Source organism: Gorilla gorilla, chromosome 5 (assembly GCF_029281585.2).
Source record: "Gorilla gorilla gorilla isolate KB3781 chromosome 5, NHGRI_mGorGor1-v2.1_pri, whole genome shotgun sequence".
Taxonomy (NCBI): Eukaryota; Metazoa; Chordata; class Mammalia; order Primates; family Hominidae; genus Gorilla; species Gorilla gorilla.
Genome location: NC_073229.2, coordinates 65,276,358 through 65,295,796, shown reverse-complemented (window position 1 = coordinate 65,295,796; position 19,439 = coordinate 65,276,358). Strand labels below are relative to the sequence as shown.

Sequence of the window (19,439 nt, the reverse complement as noted above, 5' to 3'; positions counted from 1 at the left end):
ATAAATTACTAAATGCCACCCAAATGAAAACTATTATTTATTTTAAAACAATCAGTAATCAGGTAGATACACACAAACATATACAAGCATATATAGACAAACACATACATAGAGGATTACTATCCAGCAGGACACAGAGCAACAATGATATCCATTATAGAGGTACTTGGACTCTATTTTCTTAAATGTTACAAAGAAAACATTTATCTAAAACATTTTAATTTTAAAAGTATATCTATTTCTTAACATTTAAAGATTAAATCCTATGAAGCAAGAGCTAGAAATTTAACTGAAAATACTTACCTTAACGAAATTGTCAGGGAACATTCCTCTTCTCCCATTTAGTTCTCCTTCTAGCCATCCTTCCTCCTGTAGCTTTTTCACATTCCTGATGATTTCTCCAACTCGAATAGTTAATTCATCATCATGTACAGCATCATAGTCATACTCCACAATATAGTCAACTAAAAAAGGGGGAAAAAACGAAATGTCTAAAATCTAATTCACAAAATACTGTAAACTATATTAATAAACTTAAAACTAAGGAATCTGTTTAGCAACAATATTTAATACCACAAAGACATCAGCAAGGCTGATTTCAATTACTTTAAATATTTGGCTACATCAGCAAATTTCTTGAATATCTTAATATAGAGTACAATACAGCTATTAAGTGGGAGCCTCAAAAGAAAAATAATGCATAATTCATGCCATCAGACACTCTTAACAATCACATGCATATCCTTTGTAGCAGACAGACTCTGAGGTGGTCTCCACGATCCCCACTTCCTCATATTCATGTCCTTATGTAATTCTCTCTCTTTGACTGCCAATGTGACCTGTGATTGACTTCTAACCAACAGAATATGATGGCAGGGTGTAATGTCTCACTCCTATAATCCCAGCACTTTGGGAGGCCGAGGCAGACAGATCACTTAAACTCAGGAGTTCAGGCCAGGTGCAATGGCTCACATCTGTAATCTCAGCACTTTGGGAGGCCGAGGCAGGCAGATCACGAGGTCAAGAGATAGAGACCACCCTGGCCAACTTGGTGAAACCCCGTCTCTACTAAAAATACAAAAATTAGCCCGGCGTGGTGGTGGGCGCCTGTAATCCCAGCTACTCGGGAGGCTGAGGTAGGAGAATAGCTTGAACCCAGGAGGCAGAGGTTGCAGTGAGCCAAGAATGCGCCACTGCACTCCAGGCTGGCAACAGAGAGAGACTCCGTCTCAAAAAAAAAAAAAAAAAAAAAACTCAGGAGTTCGAGGCCAGCCAGGGCAACACAACAAAACCCCGTCTCTACAAAAACGCAAAAACCAGCCAGACATGGTAGTGTGCACCTGTAGTCCCGGCTACTTGGGAGCATTGCTTGACCCAGGAGGTCAAGGCATTGGTGAGCCTACCTGGGCAACAGACTCAAATAAAAAAAAAAAGATAATGAAAAAGACAATGAATTGTATGTAATTACTTAAGGCTGTAATGCCCATCTTAATAGGAGACTTTTTCCCTTGCTCGCTTTGAAGACACAAGCTGCTATGCTGTAAGCTAACCTATAGAGAGGGCCACAAGCAAGCAACTTAAAGGAGGTCTCTGACTGACATCAGGAAACTGAGGCCCTTACTCCAACAACCCAAAAGTAAATGAATGATACAAACAAACACATGAGCTTGGAAGCAGACCCTTCCCCAGTAGAGCCCCAAATGTGAACCCAACCCTGGCCAACATCTTCAGCGCAACCTTGAAGAGGATCCAGCTGGCCATGCCCAGACTCTTAAACCACAGAAACTATTAGCGAATAAATATATATAGTTCTAAACTACTAAGTTTGTGTTACTATTGTATGTAAAAACAGAAAACAAACTCTAAAATGAAGATTAATATGTATTTATTTTACCTCTTTTAATAACAGGATTTTAGATTACAGGATCACATAAGCATATTTTTAATATTTTACAAGGTTCAATTTTTAAAAAGCAATAACAGCTTTCGTGCTCAAGACGGCAGACTAGCCATATCCCCATTCATCTTTTCTTCCTCCTCCAAGACTGACTAAAAAGAAAATACACACACACACACACACACACCAACAACCACAACAACAATCACAACCACCACCACCAAAAAAAAAAAGAAAGTGAGTATGACCAGACACTGCTGTTTGTTAAGCCAAATGCCATTCCCACATTGCCCATTCCCCTCCTTCCTTTCTCATAGAACCTTAATTCTGTTCAGTATTTTGAGACCCTGTACTTTACAGGCGAAGATTCTCTCAGCCCCAGGGAGTTACATATTCACTAGTCTAGCTATATACTTCTCAGACACTAAGTACAATCAGGTCAGCTGAAAAACCTTGTTTAAATCCCAACTACAGTTGAGCAGGTGCCAGGATACCTAACTGCCAAAGAGGCAAAGGTCTACAGATAGTCTATGTATAGCAACCTTAATCACATACAATTAAACATACATAGTGAATGGTTTTCAAATAAGCATGAGATGAAGGAATTCTTTTTATTTTTATTTTTTTAATAGAGATGGGGTCTGGCTATATTACTCAGCCTGCTCTCAAACTCCTGGGCTCAAGCGATCCTCCCACCTCACCCTCCCAAAGTGCTAGGATTACAGGCGTGAGCCACCATGCCCAGCTGAGATGAATGAATTCTTTCTACTGGGAAGGTTTTATTTGACTTTAAAAACAAAACACAGGCCAGGCTCAGTGGCTCACACCCATAATCCCAGCACTTTGGGAGGCGGAGGCAGGCGGATCACAAGGTCAGGAGATCAAGACCATCCTGGCTAACATGGTGAAACCCCATCTCTACTAAAAATATAAAAAATTAGCCAGGCGTGGTGGCAGGCGCCTGTAGTCCCAGCTACTCAGGAGGCTGAGGCAGGAGAAATGGCGTGAATCCGGGAGGCGGAGGTTGCGGTGAGCCAAGATTGTGCCACTCCACACCAGCCTGGGTGACAGGGCAGGACTCCGTCTCAAAAAAAAAAAAAAAAAAACAAGGAAGGAATGGCCTCCTGCAGACTCTGGATGTTTTTTAATGAGAATTTGATACCTACAATTGCTATAACCACTTGAGACCAGAAAAACAGCGGATACTTAATTAACGTGGAGGAGAAAAAAGATGAAAATAACCTGGATCTTTGCTGGATTCATCAAACTGCTAGATTAACCACCTTTAACTCTAATACCTTCAGATTCGTTACATGAAGTAGTTTCTTAACTTTTAAGTAAATTTTAGACAGGATTTCTATTTACAGCTGAAAACATCCCAACATGATAAGGGACCCGGCAAGCAATTTTAACAAATGTCTGAAAGGGGATGCACAGCTGATAAAGCCAAGAAGAGGAAGCCTAGAGAACTTAAGGGAGCTATAAATGAAATACCAAACTGCTCTGTAGACCTCAAAAAGACCAGAAATTCAGAAAACGTAGGCTCACATGAAATGCATGCAGGGCTAAAACAGGGAAATTACTCAATCTCTTTATCAACCACAGTAATTCAATGAGATAAAATGCTAAATAGTATGGCATTTTCCTTCCAAGGCAAAAAACTGAAGGGTTAATCTACAAAAAAATAAAAAATAGCTTAGGAAAACTAGTACAGCTATTATGGATGAATGCTGGTTTCTCAGAGCAATGAATACTGAGAAATGTAGAGGTCCCCAAAGCAATGGGCAGTTCCTGACTTGCTAATTCCAAAATAAAATTCTTAACTCCTGCAGGGGCAGTGGCTCACGCCTGTAATCCCAGCACTTTGGGAGGCTGAGGTGGGTGGATCACCTGAGGTCAGGAGTTCGAGACCAGCCTGGCCAATATGGTGAAACCCAGTCTCTACTAAATACAAAAATTAGCCGGGCGTGGTGGCATATGCCTGTAGTCCCAGCTACTCAGGAGGCTGAGGCAGAAGAATGGCTTGAACCCGGGAGGCGAAAGTTGCAGTGAGCCGAGGTCGCGCCACTGCGACAGAGCAAGACTCTGTCTCAAAAACAACAACAACAGCAACAAAACTCTTAACTCCTACCCACATAAACAGAGTTCCCAGTTAGCTTTTTATTCATTTATTATTTACTCTTAAAATGCGCAGACAATAGTTGATCATGAAAGACCCATCATAAACTGGAAAACTACCGGGAGAAAGGGTAAGCAAGGGTGGGGAGTAATAACAGAGATGGGAGAATGGTTACATGCAGGGAGACTAATCAAACTGTAAATATTTGAAGGATAATGGAAGCCAAGTTTCTCCATGTCAGAGAAAGGAGTTACAAGCATATATAGAAAAAGCTACTTTCAATCCTGTGATACTGATTTGTAATAAGCAGTATCAGCATGAACTTAACAGTTTTCAATACGTAACATGGAGAAATAAACAGATATAAATATATGTATACATGTATGTATACACAGATACACATATATTCAACACACACACACATATGCACATACACCCTAGCTCTGTCCAACTAATGGACCTGAAACCAGCAACATTCCAATGGTGATGAGCAAACCAAATGCCACGACTTCATAAATACCACCTACTACTAAAAGGAATCAGGACTCTTTAGGAAAATGGCCAACTCCAAGGCTAAGCAGGAAAAGTATAAGATTAGCCTGGAACATTTTGTTGTGCCAGAAAGTAAGGAAGTTGTCAAAAAAAATGAAATGGTATCAAACTGACCCACAGAAGTGATATCAAAAGGGTTCTTACTGGCCAAATCAGGACATTTTGAGCATCAAAATAATGAAATTAAAAGAATATACCCCATTGAATAAAATAAGCCATGAGTCCATACAGATTATACAAATCAATGTTAATTTCTTAAATGTTATGGTTGTATTGTGATATGGTCCTGGTTTATTAAAAATACACACTAAAATACTTGGATGAAAGATATCAGTCAGGAAAAAAATTATTTGTACTATACATCTAACATTTCCACAACTTCGTGATTATTTCAAAATTAAAAAGTTAAAATACACACACAAATGTATATCCTCAAGAGATGTAAAGTTTCTAAAAGAACAGAATGCTATAAAATAAGAAGTGAGAAAATTAAAAAGTTTTTAAAGTTTATGTCTTCCAAAGTATCTTACTGTTTTTTGAAGAGGCAGAGATAAATCCAAGAAAAATGTTCCAAAACAGGTAAAACAAAGGCACAAAGAAAAAGATGAAAATAAGGAAAAGGCCCAATCAATCCAACATCCAATTAACAGAAATTCAAGGAGAAAAAAATGGGGAATTAACCATGAAATAATACAAGAAAATAATCCTAAAACAATCTTCAAATGGAAACAGGTCTGTGAGAATCCAATGAAATGAACAAATTTTAAAACGTATTCATATTCGGTGCAATTTCATAATAACAATAAAAGATCCTAGAAAGCTCTCTGACAGGAAATAAAAATTTCATCTACAAAAGATTGAGAATCATCTTGGAACACTTCTCATTGGCAATACTGGATTCTAGAAAAAGAAAAATTAAAAGTCACTAAAGTATTGAAGGAAAATTAATTGCATACTCTGCCAAATCAGCAGGCAAGCATAGGATATAACATTTTCACACATGCAACAATAAAGAAAATCAACTCTCACATATGAAATTACATAATGTTATCCAGCAAAATTAAAATATGAACCAAAACAGAGGAAGACATGAAATCCAAGAAATAGTGGCACCAACCTCAGAATAAAATAAGTACTAAATTTGCAGCTGCGCAAAATTAAAATATGAACCAAAACAGAGGAAGACATGAAATCCAAGAAATAGTGGCACCAACCTCAGAATAAAATAAGTACTAAATTTGCAGCTGCACAACAAATTTAAGGAACAAACAGTCTATACTAAACAGGAGACAAAAAGTTCTAGGAGGTATCTGAGAGAAAAGCAGCATGGGGTACAAACTGTGAAACTGTATGCTATCCTTACAAATCTGGAACTCAGACACAAGAAAGTCAGTTAAGGACAAAAAACTAAAGATGATTAGAAACTTTTGGAAAGGCAAAGAACTGTACAATGCTCAAAATATAATTGTCCGGCTGCAGTTGCAGCTCACACCTGTAATCCCAACACTTTGGGAGGTTGAGGTGGGTGGATCTCTTGAGCCCAGGAGTTCAAGACCAGCCTGGGCAACATGGCAACCCCCATCTCTACAAAAACACCAAAAAAATGTAGTCAGGAGTAATGATAACGCACCTATAGTCCCAGCTACTGGGGAAGCTGAAGTGAGAGGATGGCTTGAGTGAGAGAATGGCTTGAGTCCGGAAGGTGGAGGCTGCAATGAGCAGAGATCGCACCACTGCACTCCAGCGTGGGCAACAGATCAAGACAGGAAGGACAGAAAGGAAAGGAAAAAGGGAAGGCGACAGGGAAGGAGAAGGGAAAGGAAGGGAAAGGAAAGGAAAGGAAAGGAAAAAGGGAACGGGAACAGGAAAAGGGAAAGGAAAGGGGAAAAAAGGAAGGGAAGGAAAGGAAAAAAAAAGGAAAAGGAAAGGAAAGGAAAAAGGGGAAAGCAAAAAGGGGAAAGGAAAAATATAATCATATGTACTACTTGGCTTCACAGTAAAAAAAAAAACACGACATGGTCATAATAATGTGAAAGTAATTATTTTAACTTTGACAATCAAATTATTGTACAGCAAAACAAAAGGACTAAATTATGGTTGTAGAACAAAATAGAAATGTTAACAGCCTTGATATTATAAAGGATAATAATTCCGAAAAAGAATTGAGAGAGGGAGGTTGGTAAAGGAAAGAGTAAAGGGATGAATATCATTATCATACAAAGTGCTAAGTCCACAAATACACTATTAGTTGCTAGAAAAAGAAATAAAAGTATAAACCCTTACTATGTTCAGATAAAGAGAAAACGTGAGATTATAAATAAGCAAGCTAAATATTTTCAAGTTAAAAATAAACCAAAATCAACAACAGAAACTAATTATTTAGAAATATGAAAGCCAAAACATTAAAACAGATAGATTTAGACAGTGGTTTCCCTACGGAGAATGAGAATAGAAGCAGAGAACAATGAGGCAAGGAAATAGTGTTTGTAAGTCATTTAATATTTTTTATATTTGTATATCATGTGCAGGAATTACTTTGACAAGATTTTTAAGCAGTAAATATTAAAGTGGTTTGTTCAATATTACAGCAAAAATGTTTACAGCACCACATAACTGCATACATGTGTGATAATTAAGAAGTTCATTGAGTCAAAGAAAATCTATTTTATTTCCCTTAGAGAAAATGCCATATGGTAAATAGGGTTAAATTCCCTGCTCTTTTAAACTTATTCATAATTAAGTTTGTAATATTAAACTGCAAAAAGTGAAAGACAAAGAGGAAAGAAAATCTTAAAACAAAGGTTATCAAAGAAGCAACATTTAGACTAATGGGTGACTTAGCAACAACGATGGAAGCCAGAAGGCAGCAGATTAGTATCTTAAATGTGTGGAAAGAAAATACCTACAAATCTTAAACTCTCTATACCCGAGAAAATATCCTTAAAAAAAGAAGAAAAAATAAAGACACTTCTGACAAGCCAGAAGTGGGACTTTGCTACACAAAAAGAAAACTCTGATGGATGTTCTCTGAGAAGAGCAAAGGAAAGGAAAAAGATTAAATATGAAGTATCAGCAATGTAGAAAAGAAAGGAAAAACAAAAGAAGTGGTAAGTATACCGGTATAAAAACACCGAATGAATAAAAACAGTAACATCATATAGGAAATTAAAAATACAGAAAAATTAAAATAACAGAACCAGTAACAAAGTTGGGAGTTAAAACTGTTCCAAGATCCTTGTATGGTATAAGAGAGTAAAGTTATTAACACCAGGTTTTTATGAGTTGAGAATGCATGTAGTGATCACTAAAATAACAGAAAAAGCATAAAAATGCCAAAAATTGTGGGGAGAAAGAACAAACAAATTTTTAAAACACTCAACTGGCAGTTTCAGCTCCAACAAGTAAAAAGCTTTAAAGTCATCACTCCCACCCTTACAAGAAAAAGGCTAAACCAACTGAAAATCAATTAATTTCCTTGGACCCATTAGAAAATTGAGGACACAGAGCAAACTACCACCTAAAGATACAGACAGGAGGCAGGTAAAGCCAGAGAGTCACGGACGAGATCTATTTATTACCTAGAGTAGAAGCTGCTGGAGCCATAAATTAGCAGGAACACTAGTAGTCTCCTACAGCAGTTGTAACAAACCATCACAAAGTGGGTAGCTTGAAAGAAATTTATTCTCCTCTTTCGGGAGGCGAGAGGGCAAAATCAAGGTATCAGCAGGGTTAGTTCTTTCTGGAGACTGAAGAATCACTCCATGCCCTATCTGGCTTCTGGTGGCTGCCAGCAATTTTTAGCGTTCCTTTGCTTACATAACTCCAACCTCTACCTCCATCTTGACATGACTGTTCCACTGTTACGTCTCCATCTCAAATCTCACCCTCTCCTTACTCTTTTCCAAGGACACCAATCATTCAATTCATTAAGAATTTCTTCATCTCGAAATCCTTAATCACACCTGAAAAGACTATTTCTCTTCTCTCTCTTTTTGACGCAAAGCCTTACTCTGTCACCCAGGCTGGAGTACAATGGAGTAATTTCGGCTCACTGCAGCCTCCACCTCCCAGGTTCAAGTGATCGTCCCACCTCAATCTCCTGAGTAGCTGGGACTATAGGGGTGCACCACCATGCATGGCTAATTTTTTGAAATTTTTTTGTAGAGACATGGTCTCATTATACTGCCCAGACTTGTCTCGAACTCCTTGGCTCAAGTGATCCTCCAATTTGGCCTCCCAAAGTACTCAGATTACAACAGGCGTGAGCCACCATGCCCAGCCAACTATTTCTAAATAATGTAACATTTACACATATGAAGGGCTAAGACTCAGACATACCTTTTTGGGGGATAAAAATTCAATCCAGTACAAACACTTAAATGGTAATTTTGATGACTTGCTGGAGGCTGACTGTGGAATAGCATGAAAGTGGGAAACTCCTAGGAGAATGCTGTCCTATGGGGGAGTCCCCACACTTTTGTGGGTTTTATGGTACTGCCAGATTCTCACAGTAAAGAGCCAAGAAGAATCCCCTTATAGTTCTGGCAAGGAGGAAAAGAAAAGTAACCACTGCGAAATACAACCTGAGTATTCTCTGTAACAAAGGCCTACACTCCAGGGGAAAGACTGTCAGGGGCTGTATACCACCTAGGAATGGGAATTTCCCTGATTTAAGTCCACTCCACAGCTCCAGGACATCGATCCACTAAAAAACAGAGATTTAATAATTAAGATTATAATAGTATATTTCCCCTTTCCCACATGCTACCACCACATCAATGAAGCTCCAGTATTTACAGCTGAAAAAGCTGCAAGATGCAGATTCTATCTGAGAAAGAGTTCTTAGGGAAACCCAAAGAAAGCAAGGAAGACAAAAACAAACACACAACAGGAATGTGAACCCCCTGGCACCTACAGCTAGATCAAATATTAAACACAATCCAACTCCTAGGCAGATAAATATAAATCCTCACACTAACGATTTAACTACCGCAGTTCCTATTACCTAATATGACATCCAGCCTTCAAAAAATTTCAAGTCATGCTAAGAAGGCAAGAAAAAGCAAGTCTAAAGAGACAAAGCAAGCATCTGAACCCGACTCAGATACAACACATTTTTTTTTAGTTACCTGACAGGAAATTTAAAATAACTATGATTAATATGCTAAGGGTGATAATATAAAAAGCAGACAACATGCAAGAAAAAAATGGATAGGGTAAGCACATAGAATCTCTAGAAAAGAAACAGAAGGAAAAGCTGGAAATCAAAAACACTGTAACAAATAATCGACAACACTGATGCATTCATCAGTAGACTATACATAGCCAAGGAAAGAATCAGTAAGCTTGAAGAGAGGTCAAAAGAAATTTTCCAAACTGAAATGCAAAGAGAAAAAGAATTATAAAAAACAAAAATATCCCAGGACAGAACATCCAAGAACTGTGAAAAACTTCAAGAGGTATAAACACACATAATTGGAATTCCAGAAGAAGATGGGGAAACAGAGCAGAATATATGAAATAATAATGGCTAAGAATTTTCCAAAAATAATAAGGTACACCAAACCACACATCCGGAAAACTAAGAGAACAAAATTAGGATACAAACAAAAAAAACTACACCTAGACGTATCACATTTAATGGAAGAAAATCAAAGGCAGAGAAAATCTTTAAAGAAACCATCACAAAATATCACCCTATCTATTGAGGAACAAGGATACGAATTACAGCAGGCTTCTCATCAGAAAACATGAAGGCAAGAAACGATGGAATAAAATATTTAAAGCATTGGAAAAAAAAAAAAAAAAACACCAACCTAGAAATCTGTATCTAGTAAAATTATCCTTCAAAGGGAAAGAGAAATAAAGACTTTTTCAAACAAAAACAAGAATTCATTGCCAACAGACCCAACACAAAAGACATGTTAAAGGAAGTTCTTCAGAGAAAATGAAAATTATACAGGTCAGAAACTCAAATCAATAAGAAGAAGGAGCATAGAAGGAATAAATGAAGATAAAACAAAATACATTTTTTATTCTTAATTGATCTAAAAGATAACTGCTTAAAAGTCATAATAGTAACAATGTATTGCATGATTATAGCATATGAATAGGTGAAATTAATCAATGTCTTAAGGGACAAGAGGAATAAGGAATACTCTATGGTACCAGCACTACACATGAAGTGTTGCAGTGTTATTTAAAGCTGAATTTAACATTAGTTATAAATGTATATTGCAAACTCTAGGGCAAGCACTAAAAATAAAAATTAAGTATAATTGAATGTTAAAAGAGGACATAAAATGGAATCATATAAAACTCTCAAAGAAAACAGAAAAATGGAAAAAAAAAATGCAACCAAAAACTGTTATTTGAAAACATCAATAAAATCAATAAACCTCCAGAAAGAATGACCAAGGGGAAAAACAGAAGGCCCAGATTACTAATATCAGGAATAAAAGACAGAGTATCTCTACAGACCTTACATTCATTAAAACAATAATAAGGAAAAAGCATAAACAAGAATGTACACACAGAGGCCAGGCACAGTAGCTCACACCTGTAATCCCAGGCGGGAGGATAACCTGAGGCCAGGAGTTCAAGGCCAGCCTGGGCAACATAGCAAGATGCTATCTCTACAAAAAATAACAATAGGTGTGTGGGGCAGCACCTATAGTCCTAGCTACTTGGGAGCCTAACGGGGGAGGATCACTTGAACCCAGGAGTTCGAGGTTGCAGTGAGCTACAATCACACATTTGCACTCCAGCCTGGGAAACAGAGCAAGACCCTGTCTCAAAAAAAAAAAAAAAAAAAGATTACAGGTGTGAGCCACCAAACCCAGCCTTCCATGTACCAAGAAGGCACCATCTTTGAACTTTACTCACTAGACACCAAATTTGCCAGTGCCTAGATCCTGGACTTTCCAGCCTGTGAGCAATAAATTTCTGTTGGTCATAAATTACCTAGTCTAAGGTATTTTGTCATAGCAGCTTGAAGGGATTATGATGGAAATTAGTAACAAAACTGTGTAGAGAGGAGAAATTTCTAAACTTAAAGTAAAATGGTCAAAGTTTCAAAGTAACTAAACTGGAAACAGTAAATACTTGCAACAAACAACACAAGGAATTAAAAGCATTTATAAGAACCAAAAAAAGGAAATCTCGACTGAAAACAGGTCAAAGAAAGTAAAGTACATTACTTAAAATGAAGTACAGCAAACTCTAAGAACTTAATCCTTACCTAAAAAGAAAAAAGTTTTGCTTAACTTGGTTCTGTTTGGGGGTGCTGGTGAGGTATTCTTTTAATGGGTTTACTAGTTGTTAATAACTTTTTTAAAAAAATCAGTATTTAAACAAAAAGGATATCTGAAGATCAAGCTTAAAAATCTTAAAATCCATAATTTTTTAAATTATTACATGCAAAAATATTGGTGGAAATATTATAAAAGATTTTCTACTAGTCTGCTTTAATAAATATGCATTATTTTGACAATAAAAAATCACTTCAAAAAAATAAACAATTTACACAAATTCCAAATAGGCATAAGTTGTATAGGCATTGACTACAGAATGTTTACTTTTAATTCCGGTCAACACAATACAGATAAATATCACAATGGCATCTAACTGAGTCTGTCAAATTAACCTTCTCTATCACTGATCACAGTATACTATTGAGTGTTAACCTTTATTATAGCAGATGACAAAATATTAAAAATTACACAAAAATTAACAAAAATATATTTCAGTATAAGATAAAAAATTACAAGCTTTACTCTCAAAGTAGTAGGAATATGATGAAAATACTTTAATGGTTCCACTTATTTCCTGATTTTATATATATTACACACACACACACACACACACACACATACACACACACATATCAGGAAGAAAGAAATATATGTATTTACTTTTTATTCCCAGGGCTAAGTATTTCTTACCACAAACAAAAAGGCTTTACCATAAATTATTCCCAGAACGAAATATTTATTCTTTACCATAAATGGAGAAATGCAAAACTGATTAGCATTGCTTAATGTCATTAACTAATAACATTTCATTATTTAAGTCCTCTAAAGTTAGGTACCAGATCCATTAGTCAAAATACTACTAATAAAAAGCACAATATCATCCTAAAGTCCTTTTAATTATATATTAGAAATTCCGTCATTTATTTTCTCAAGCTTGTTAAATATGGAATGATAAGCAGCATTTCTTACATGTTTTTCAACAGAGATAAGTAAATCTAGTCATTCTTAAGATAGTGAACAAACTGCACACAAAACCCACCCTTCCTCTTTGTACTTCAAATAGCATACAAAGGTTTGCTTAGTACAATACACTCTTAGCACATATCCAAAGAGAAAAAGAGAAGGAAATTTGACATAAGGAAATTTTTACACAGTATTATATTCTGCCTACTATTACTAAATTAGAATAAGTGACAGATATCCACAAAAAAAACTTAATCAAAGTTTAAAAAACAAAAAAGATTTTTATCTCAAAGACTGATTACCTGAGACAGTTCTAAAAACAAAGAAATTACCACGTACATGTGATTAATGACTTGTCCTAAAATAATAAATCTTAAAAACAAAAAACATACAAAAATCTAAAGAGCAAACAAGTTGGAAAATTCAATTAAATATTATCATTCTTCATCTTTATTCCCACTATTAACTTCAAGAAAACACTAGAAATTATTTTTAAGCATGTTTCAAGCAGATCAAAAAAAATACCATATGAATAGCCGTCATAAAGTTTTATAGAACTCACCAAAAAACAACCCTAGGAAAACTTTTGGGTATGTAAGTAAAAGACCAATGTGTAACAGTTAAAATTTGTTAAAAGTCTCTTAAGAGGCCAGGCATAGCGGCTCATGCCTGTAAACCCAGCACTTTGGGAGGCCCAGGTAAGAGGACTGCTTGAAGCCCAAGAGTTCAAGACCAGCCTGGGCAATATGGCAAGACCCTATGTCTACAGTTTTTGTTTATTTTTTTAAATTAGCCAGGCGCGATGGCACATGCCTTAGTCCCAGCTACTCAGGAGACTAAGGTGGAAGGATTACTTGACCCCAGGAGGTCAAGGTTGCAGTGAACTATGATAGTACCACTATACTCCAGCCTAGGCGACAGAGCAAGACCCTGTTCCTTTAAAAAAAAAAAAAAAAAAAGTCTCTTTAGAGAAAATAGTTACTCAAACAAATGAATACCAATCCAGTTTTTAGAAGATAAATATTTAAATTTCTTTATTTTTTAAACCACACTAGGAGAGTCTGAAGGTCATATTACTTGCTCTGTTTAACTCAACAATCTTCCTTCTCAAAATGTTTTAAGATATAATTAAGAGGACGAGCTTTAAAATGAGACCAATGAAAGTTTGATTCTGTCTCCTCCACATCTTACCTCTGACTTGGACAAGTAACAATCCCTCTAACTTCATTTCCTGAACCTGAAGAATGGGAAGACTAATGTTTTACCTCATATTCTTGTGGGGAACTGAATGCTCCGTACATTCAGCCTAGCATAGTAAGAATTCCCTAAATGCTAGTAACTATCAACTAATAATGAATTTTAAAATTACCAAAAAATGGGAAGTTGCTATGTAAGAACTTCCCTCAGTTTCCAAACAGACCTTTATTTTTTAAAAAACGAGTCGAGTGCAGCCGGGCACGGTGGCTCATGCCTGTAATCCCAGCACTTTGGGAGGCTGAGGCGGGCAGATCACCTGAGGTCAGGAGTTCGAAACCAGCCTGGCCAACATGGTGAAACCCCCATCTCTACTAAAAAAATAATAATACAAAAATTAGTCAGGCGTGGTAGCAGGTGCCTGTAATCCCAGCTAGTAATCCCAGCTACTCGGGAGGCTGAGGCAAGAGAATCGCTTGAACCCAGGAGGTGGAGGTTGCAGTGAGCCGAGATCATGCCATTGCACTCCAGCCTGGGGGACAAGAGTGAGACTTCTCAAAAAAAAAAGAAAACGAAAACTAGTTGAGTGCAGTAATGAAAAGCAGGGAAGAGTAGAAAAAAGTTCAATCTGTAACTGACTAAGCAATCGAGATAACTCACTACCTGAGGACCAACCTAAAGATTTTTAAAACATAATTAAGTTATACAGACAACTACAAGAACTTGTAAGAACAGCAGCAGTAAGAATCATTAAAAATTCAGAAGTAATCATTTGAGTTTCTTCATGGTTCTAAGCATCCACCCAAAATAAACACGTACAAAAAACAAAAACCTAAATTATTAATTTTTTTTTTTAAGAAAGACTCAGTTGCACAGGCTGGAGTGCAATGGCACAATCATGGCTCGCTGTAGCCTCGACCTTCCAGGCTCAAGTAATGCTCTCACCTCAGCCTCCCAAGTAGCTGGGACTACAGGGGCATGCCACCACACCTGGCTATCTTTTTTTTTTTTTTTTTTTTTTTTTGTAGAGATGGAGTCTTGCTTTGTTGCCCATGCCGGTCTCAAACTACTAGTCTCAAGCAATCCTCCTGCCTCAGTAAATTCTTATAATCAAAAAATATTGAGCACTTGAAATGTGGCTAGTCCAAACTGAAATGTTATATAAATGTAAAATATACATCAGATTTCAAGATTTCTTTCATATATAAGAAAAAATGTAAGCTGTCTCATTAATAACTTTTTATACTGAATACATTATGAAATAATGTACTTTCTTTAAACCAACATACATTCAAAATATTATTAAAATTAATTTCACATGTTCCTTTTTAAATGTAGCTACTAGAAAATTTAAAATTACACATATGTAACAACTCAGTATGTCTCAAAGAATATATATGTATACTTGCTTCACAACACCTACCTTAAAGATTTTATAATTTTACAGTTCAAACATTAAGTTATTTTGAACAAACTCTTTAAGCTAAAAATTAAGCCTTTATGCCTAAATGTGTTTAACATGTTAAATTGGAGACTCATACAGAAATGTCTCTCTCTGCCAAACTTTCCCTTTATTTATACACACGGAGTAGGTAATCAGCAGATTCACCTGACAAGATGCTTAACATCACTGATTATTGATTCTCTATTAAAGGGACTTAAGAGCTTCAATGAACCACACAGAATGAATTAGAGTTTATTTCTTTAAAAAAAAAAAAAAGGATCTCATCCATTATCTTGAAACAGTAATTTCATTAGGCAACATCCTATTAGTCTGTTTTAGGTGGACATATTTCAATATATTTAAATTTTGTATTGTTAGGTTGGCCCTCTCTACCCAATTACTCCAAATTAAAGTATTACTGAATCAGACTTAGTGGATACATAGCAGGCTCCTAATTTTCTGCTAGTCGATACAGGTGTTAAATTTTGTAAATACAATAAAATAAGTGATATGGTCTCCGGCATCAATGAGCTCAGATCAAGTAAGGTCATTTACACACTAAGAGAATAACAAAGAAGTTTTGTTTTGTTTGTCTGTTTGTTTTGAGACAGAGTCTCGCTCTGTCACCCAGGCCGGAGTGCAGTGGTGCGATCTCAGCTTACTGCAAGCTCCACCTCCCGGATTCATGCCATTCTCCTGCCTCAGCCTCCCGAGCAGCTGGGACTACAGGCGCCCGCCACCATGCCTGGCTAATTTTTTGTATTTTTAGTAGAGACGGGGTTTCTCCGTGTTAGCCAGGATGGTCTCGATCTCCTGACCTTGTGATCTGTCCGCCTCGGCCTCCCAAAGTGCTGGGATTACAGGCGTGAGCCACCGCCCCGGCCAAGAAGTTTTTATTTAAGTTTTAAACTATGAAGTTGTAAGCATAAGTTCAACTGCATTTTGTAATATAAAATCCATATAGGAATTTAGAATAATTTTGTGAGAAAAAAGGGCTACCTTGAGATCTGAAACACAGCCTTTTATTTCCATTTGACACTCATTCTGAAAATTTAACAAATTTATTTTCATCATTAAAAAAATTGTTTTGATCTGCTTCCTAAAATATGTTTGTTAAGAATGGCCAAATTAGTAGGTAAGTAAAAATGAATTCTTCCTCTTAAATGGCTGTGCACAAATGCCCACACATACACCAAAACAGTCAGGCAAAATACTCATCAGACTGCAACCTGCTACAGCACAACAGGAATTTTTAATTAAAGTTAAATGCAAAACTTGGATCTCAGGAGAACATACTTCTAAATAAACCAAAAGTTGTTTCTAACACAAAGAATGAGAAAATCCCTAGAGAATAGTATATACATTTAAAAGACCAACTTTAAATGTCCCCCAAAAACACTCTAACCAAGACTATGTAGTCTCAATTTTACAAATACAGTATATGAGCTTCTACATTTACAATCCAAAACACTGTGGCCCTTTATTATTACAATAATTGTGATAAATACTCCAGGAATGACATTTTTAAAGTCAGTCTAGATGTTAGGTAAATTTCCAGCCTCTTCATTACTGGAACACTGATAGGACAGTAAGAAGGATAAGACAGTTTTAATATTTCAGGTAAAAGTACACATCTCAAAGGATCAGCTCAAGAGAAGGCTTACTTCATTCTAAAGACTCTGCCAGAAGTGGAGGAAAAAATACCTTAACTACTGCCAGTACTCAGTATATCATCACTGGTCAAACTAATGAGAAATGAATAAATCCCATTTCCTTCAGTGCAGGAATCTATATTCCAATATTCCATATGCTTCTCCTATTACATTTTAACATTTCTGACATTGACCCTATACTCTCTCTCTCGTTTATTTTTCTAATGGATTCACATACTAACTTTCATTGTTATTATGTTGTCTTATTCCTACCACATAAGCCATCCCAACACATTCATGACATTCATCAAAAACTGGAGGGAGGGAGAGGCAGAAGCATTTATGTCAGAACCCAGGGGTCGTGAGAAGTTTAAAACAAAAATGTGATTCTAATAATATGCCCAATCCTTAACACTTGTAAACTACTCAAGGCACCAAAACTTTTATTTATCCTAAACCTCCAAGCATTTAACATGACATTAATCACATTCCTCACATTAAGGAAAATACTTCTTGATTAAACTCTCACCAGCAGCTTCTTTGCTTGATGATGTGACCTTGTGACAGGCCCTTTTTCTTAATATTGGTGTTAACTGTAACTATCACCACACTTAAAAGTGCAGTTATGCATCACTTAACAATGGGGATGCATCTTAGGAAATGTGTCATTAGGCAATTTGGTCCATGTGTGAACATCATAGAGTGTACTTAAACCTAGATGGTACAGCCCACTACATGCCTAAGCTATAGGGTATAGCCTATTGCTCCTAGGCTACAAAACTGTACAGCATGCTATTGTACTCAATACTGTAAGCAATTGTAACACAATGGTTAAGTATCTGTATATTTAAACATAAAAAAGGTATAGTAAAAATACAGTATAAGTAATAAAAATGGTACACCTACATAGGGTGTACCTACCATGAATAGAGATTACAGGATTGGAAATGGCACTGGGTGAGTCAGTGAATGGTGAGCAAATGTGAAGGCCTAGGACATTAGTATACACTACTACAGATTTTATAAACACCATACACTAAAGCTAACTACATTTTTTTATTTCTTTCTTTCTAATTTTCTTTCAAAATTAACCTTAGCTTACTGTAACTTTTTTGCTTTATAAACTTTTTAACTTTTTTGTAATAACATTTAGTTTACAACACCAACACATTGTATAGTTGTACAAAAATATTTTTTCTTTATATTCATATTCTATAAGCTTTTTTCCATTTAAACATTCTTTCTTTTTTAATCCTTTTTCTTATAAGACACAAACACACATTAGCCTAGGCCTGCAAAGATCAGGATCATCAATATCACTGTCTTCCATCTCCATATTTCATCCCACTGGTAAAAAACGTGCATAGGGCTGTCATCACCTACGATAACAATGCCTTTTTCTGGAATACCCCCTGAAGGACCTGCCTGAGGATGTTTTACAGCTAACTTCTTTTAATAAGTAGAAGATGTACTCTGTAAAATAACAATTAAAAAACATAGTATAGTAAATACATAAACCAGTAACACAGCCATTTATTATCAATATATGTACTACATATAAATGTATGGACGTGCTATACTTTTATACAACTGGTAGTGCGGGTTTGTTGACACCAGCATCATCACAAACACAGTGAGTAACGCATTGCACTACTATAGTGGGATGGCTACAACTCACTAGGGAAGAGGAATTTTTCAGCTTCATTATAATCTTAGGGGACCACCACCCTATGTGTGGTTTATTATTGACCAAAACATTCCTAAGGGGCTCATGATTGCATTCTACTAGAAACCCCTAATGATTACAGTCACTCCCTTGGAATTATCTGGACGCTGAATCATCAAAAAGAACCTAAGCTAAGAGGCACTAATAAGGCACTAAAACAGATACTGGAATCCAGGCTCCCATGCTAGTCATCTCTTTTGCAAATGAGTTGAGAAACTGAACAAGATCATGATGGGAAGTTTAACAAGCTACATAATATTTGAAAGATTATAAAATACAAGTCTACTGGAGCCACTGGAAAGGACAGGTTCTAGGAAAGAAAAAATCGATAACAATACCTGACACTGGAACAACATCTTAAGCCAGTATTAATTTAGAATAGTGAATTGTTTTAAAAGCATTGTTTATTCTAGGATAAAAGCACCAGTGCAAACAATTAGTAAATATGCTTTCAGTAAATCAAATAGGGTTCAATGAAAATGGTCAGGAAGAGTGTAGAACATCTAGGAAGCTGAGACCTTCAGAAACAAAAACCAAAACATAAAAAAAAAAAAGAGGTAATATCAAGTTTAGTCCAAAGAAAACATTTAGGAGCCCAGAAGGAAAATGCCTACTTCATTTGTGGTTAAAACCAAGGTT

The 19,439-nt window shown here is 36.2% G+C and overlaps 1 protein-coding gene across 3 annotated transcripts in view; it reads right to left on the bottom strand.

Annotated features, from left to right (window-relative positions):
• The window catches only part of CD2AP (CD2 associated protein), a 147,355-nt gene that overhangs the window by 121,611 nt on the left and 6,305 nt on the right, over nucleotides 1-19,439 (bottom strand). For all 3 annotated transcript variants that reach the window (XM_004044151.5, XM_055391932.2, XM_055391931.2), the window contains exon 2: nucleotides 304-464. In XM_004044151.5, the coding sequence (XP_004044199.1) occupies nucleotides 304-464 (161 nt within the window). The remainder of the gene's footprint in view (nucleotides 1-303; nucleotides 465-19,439) is intronic.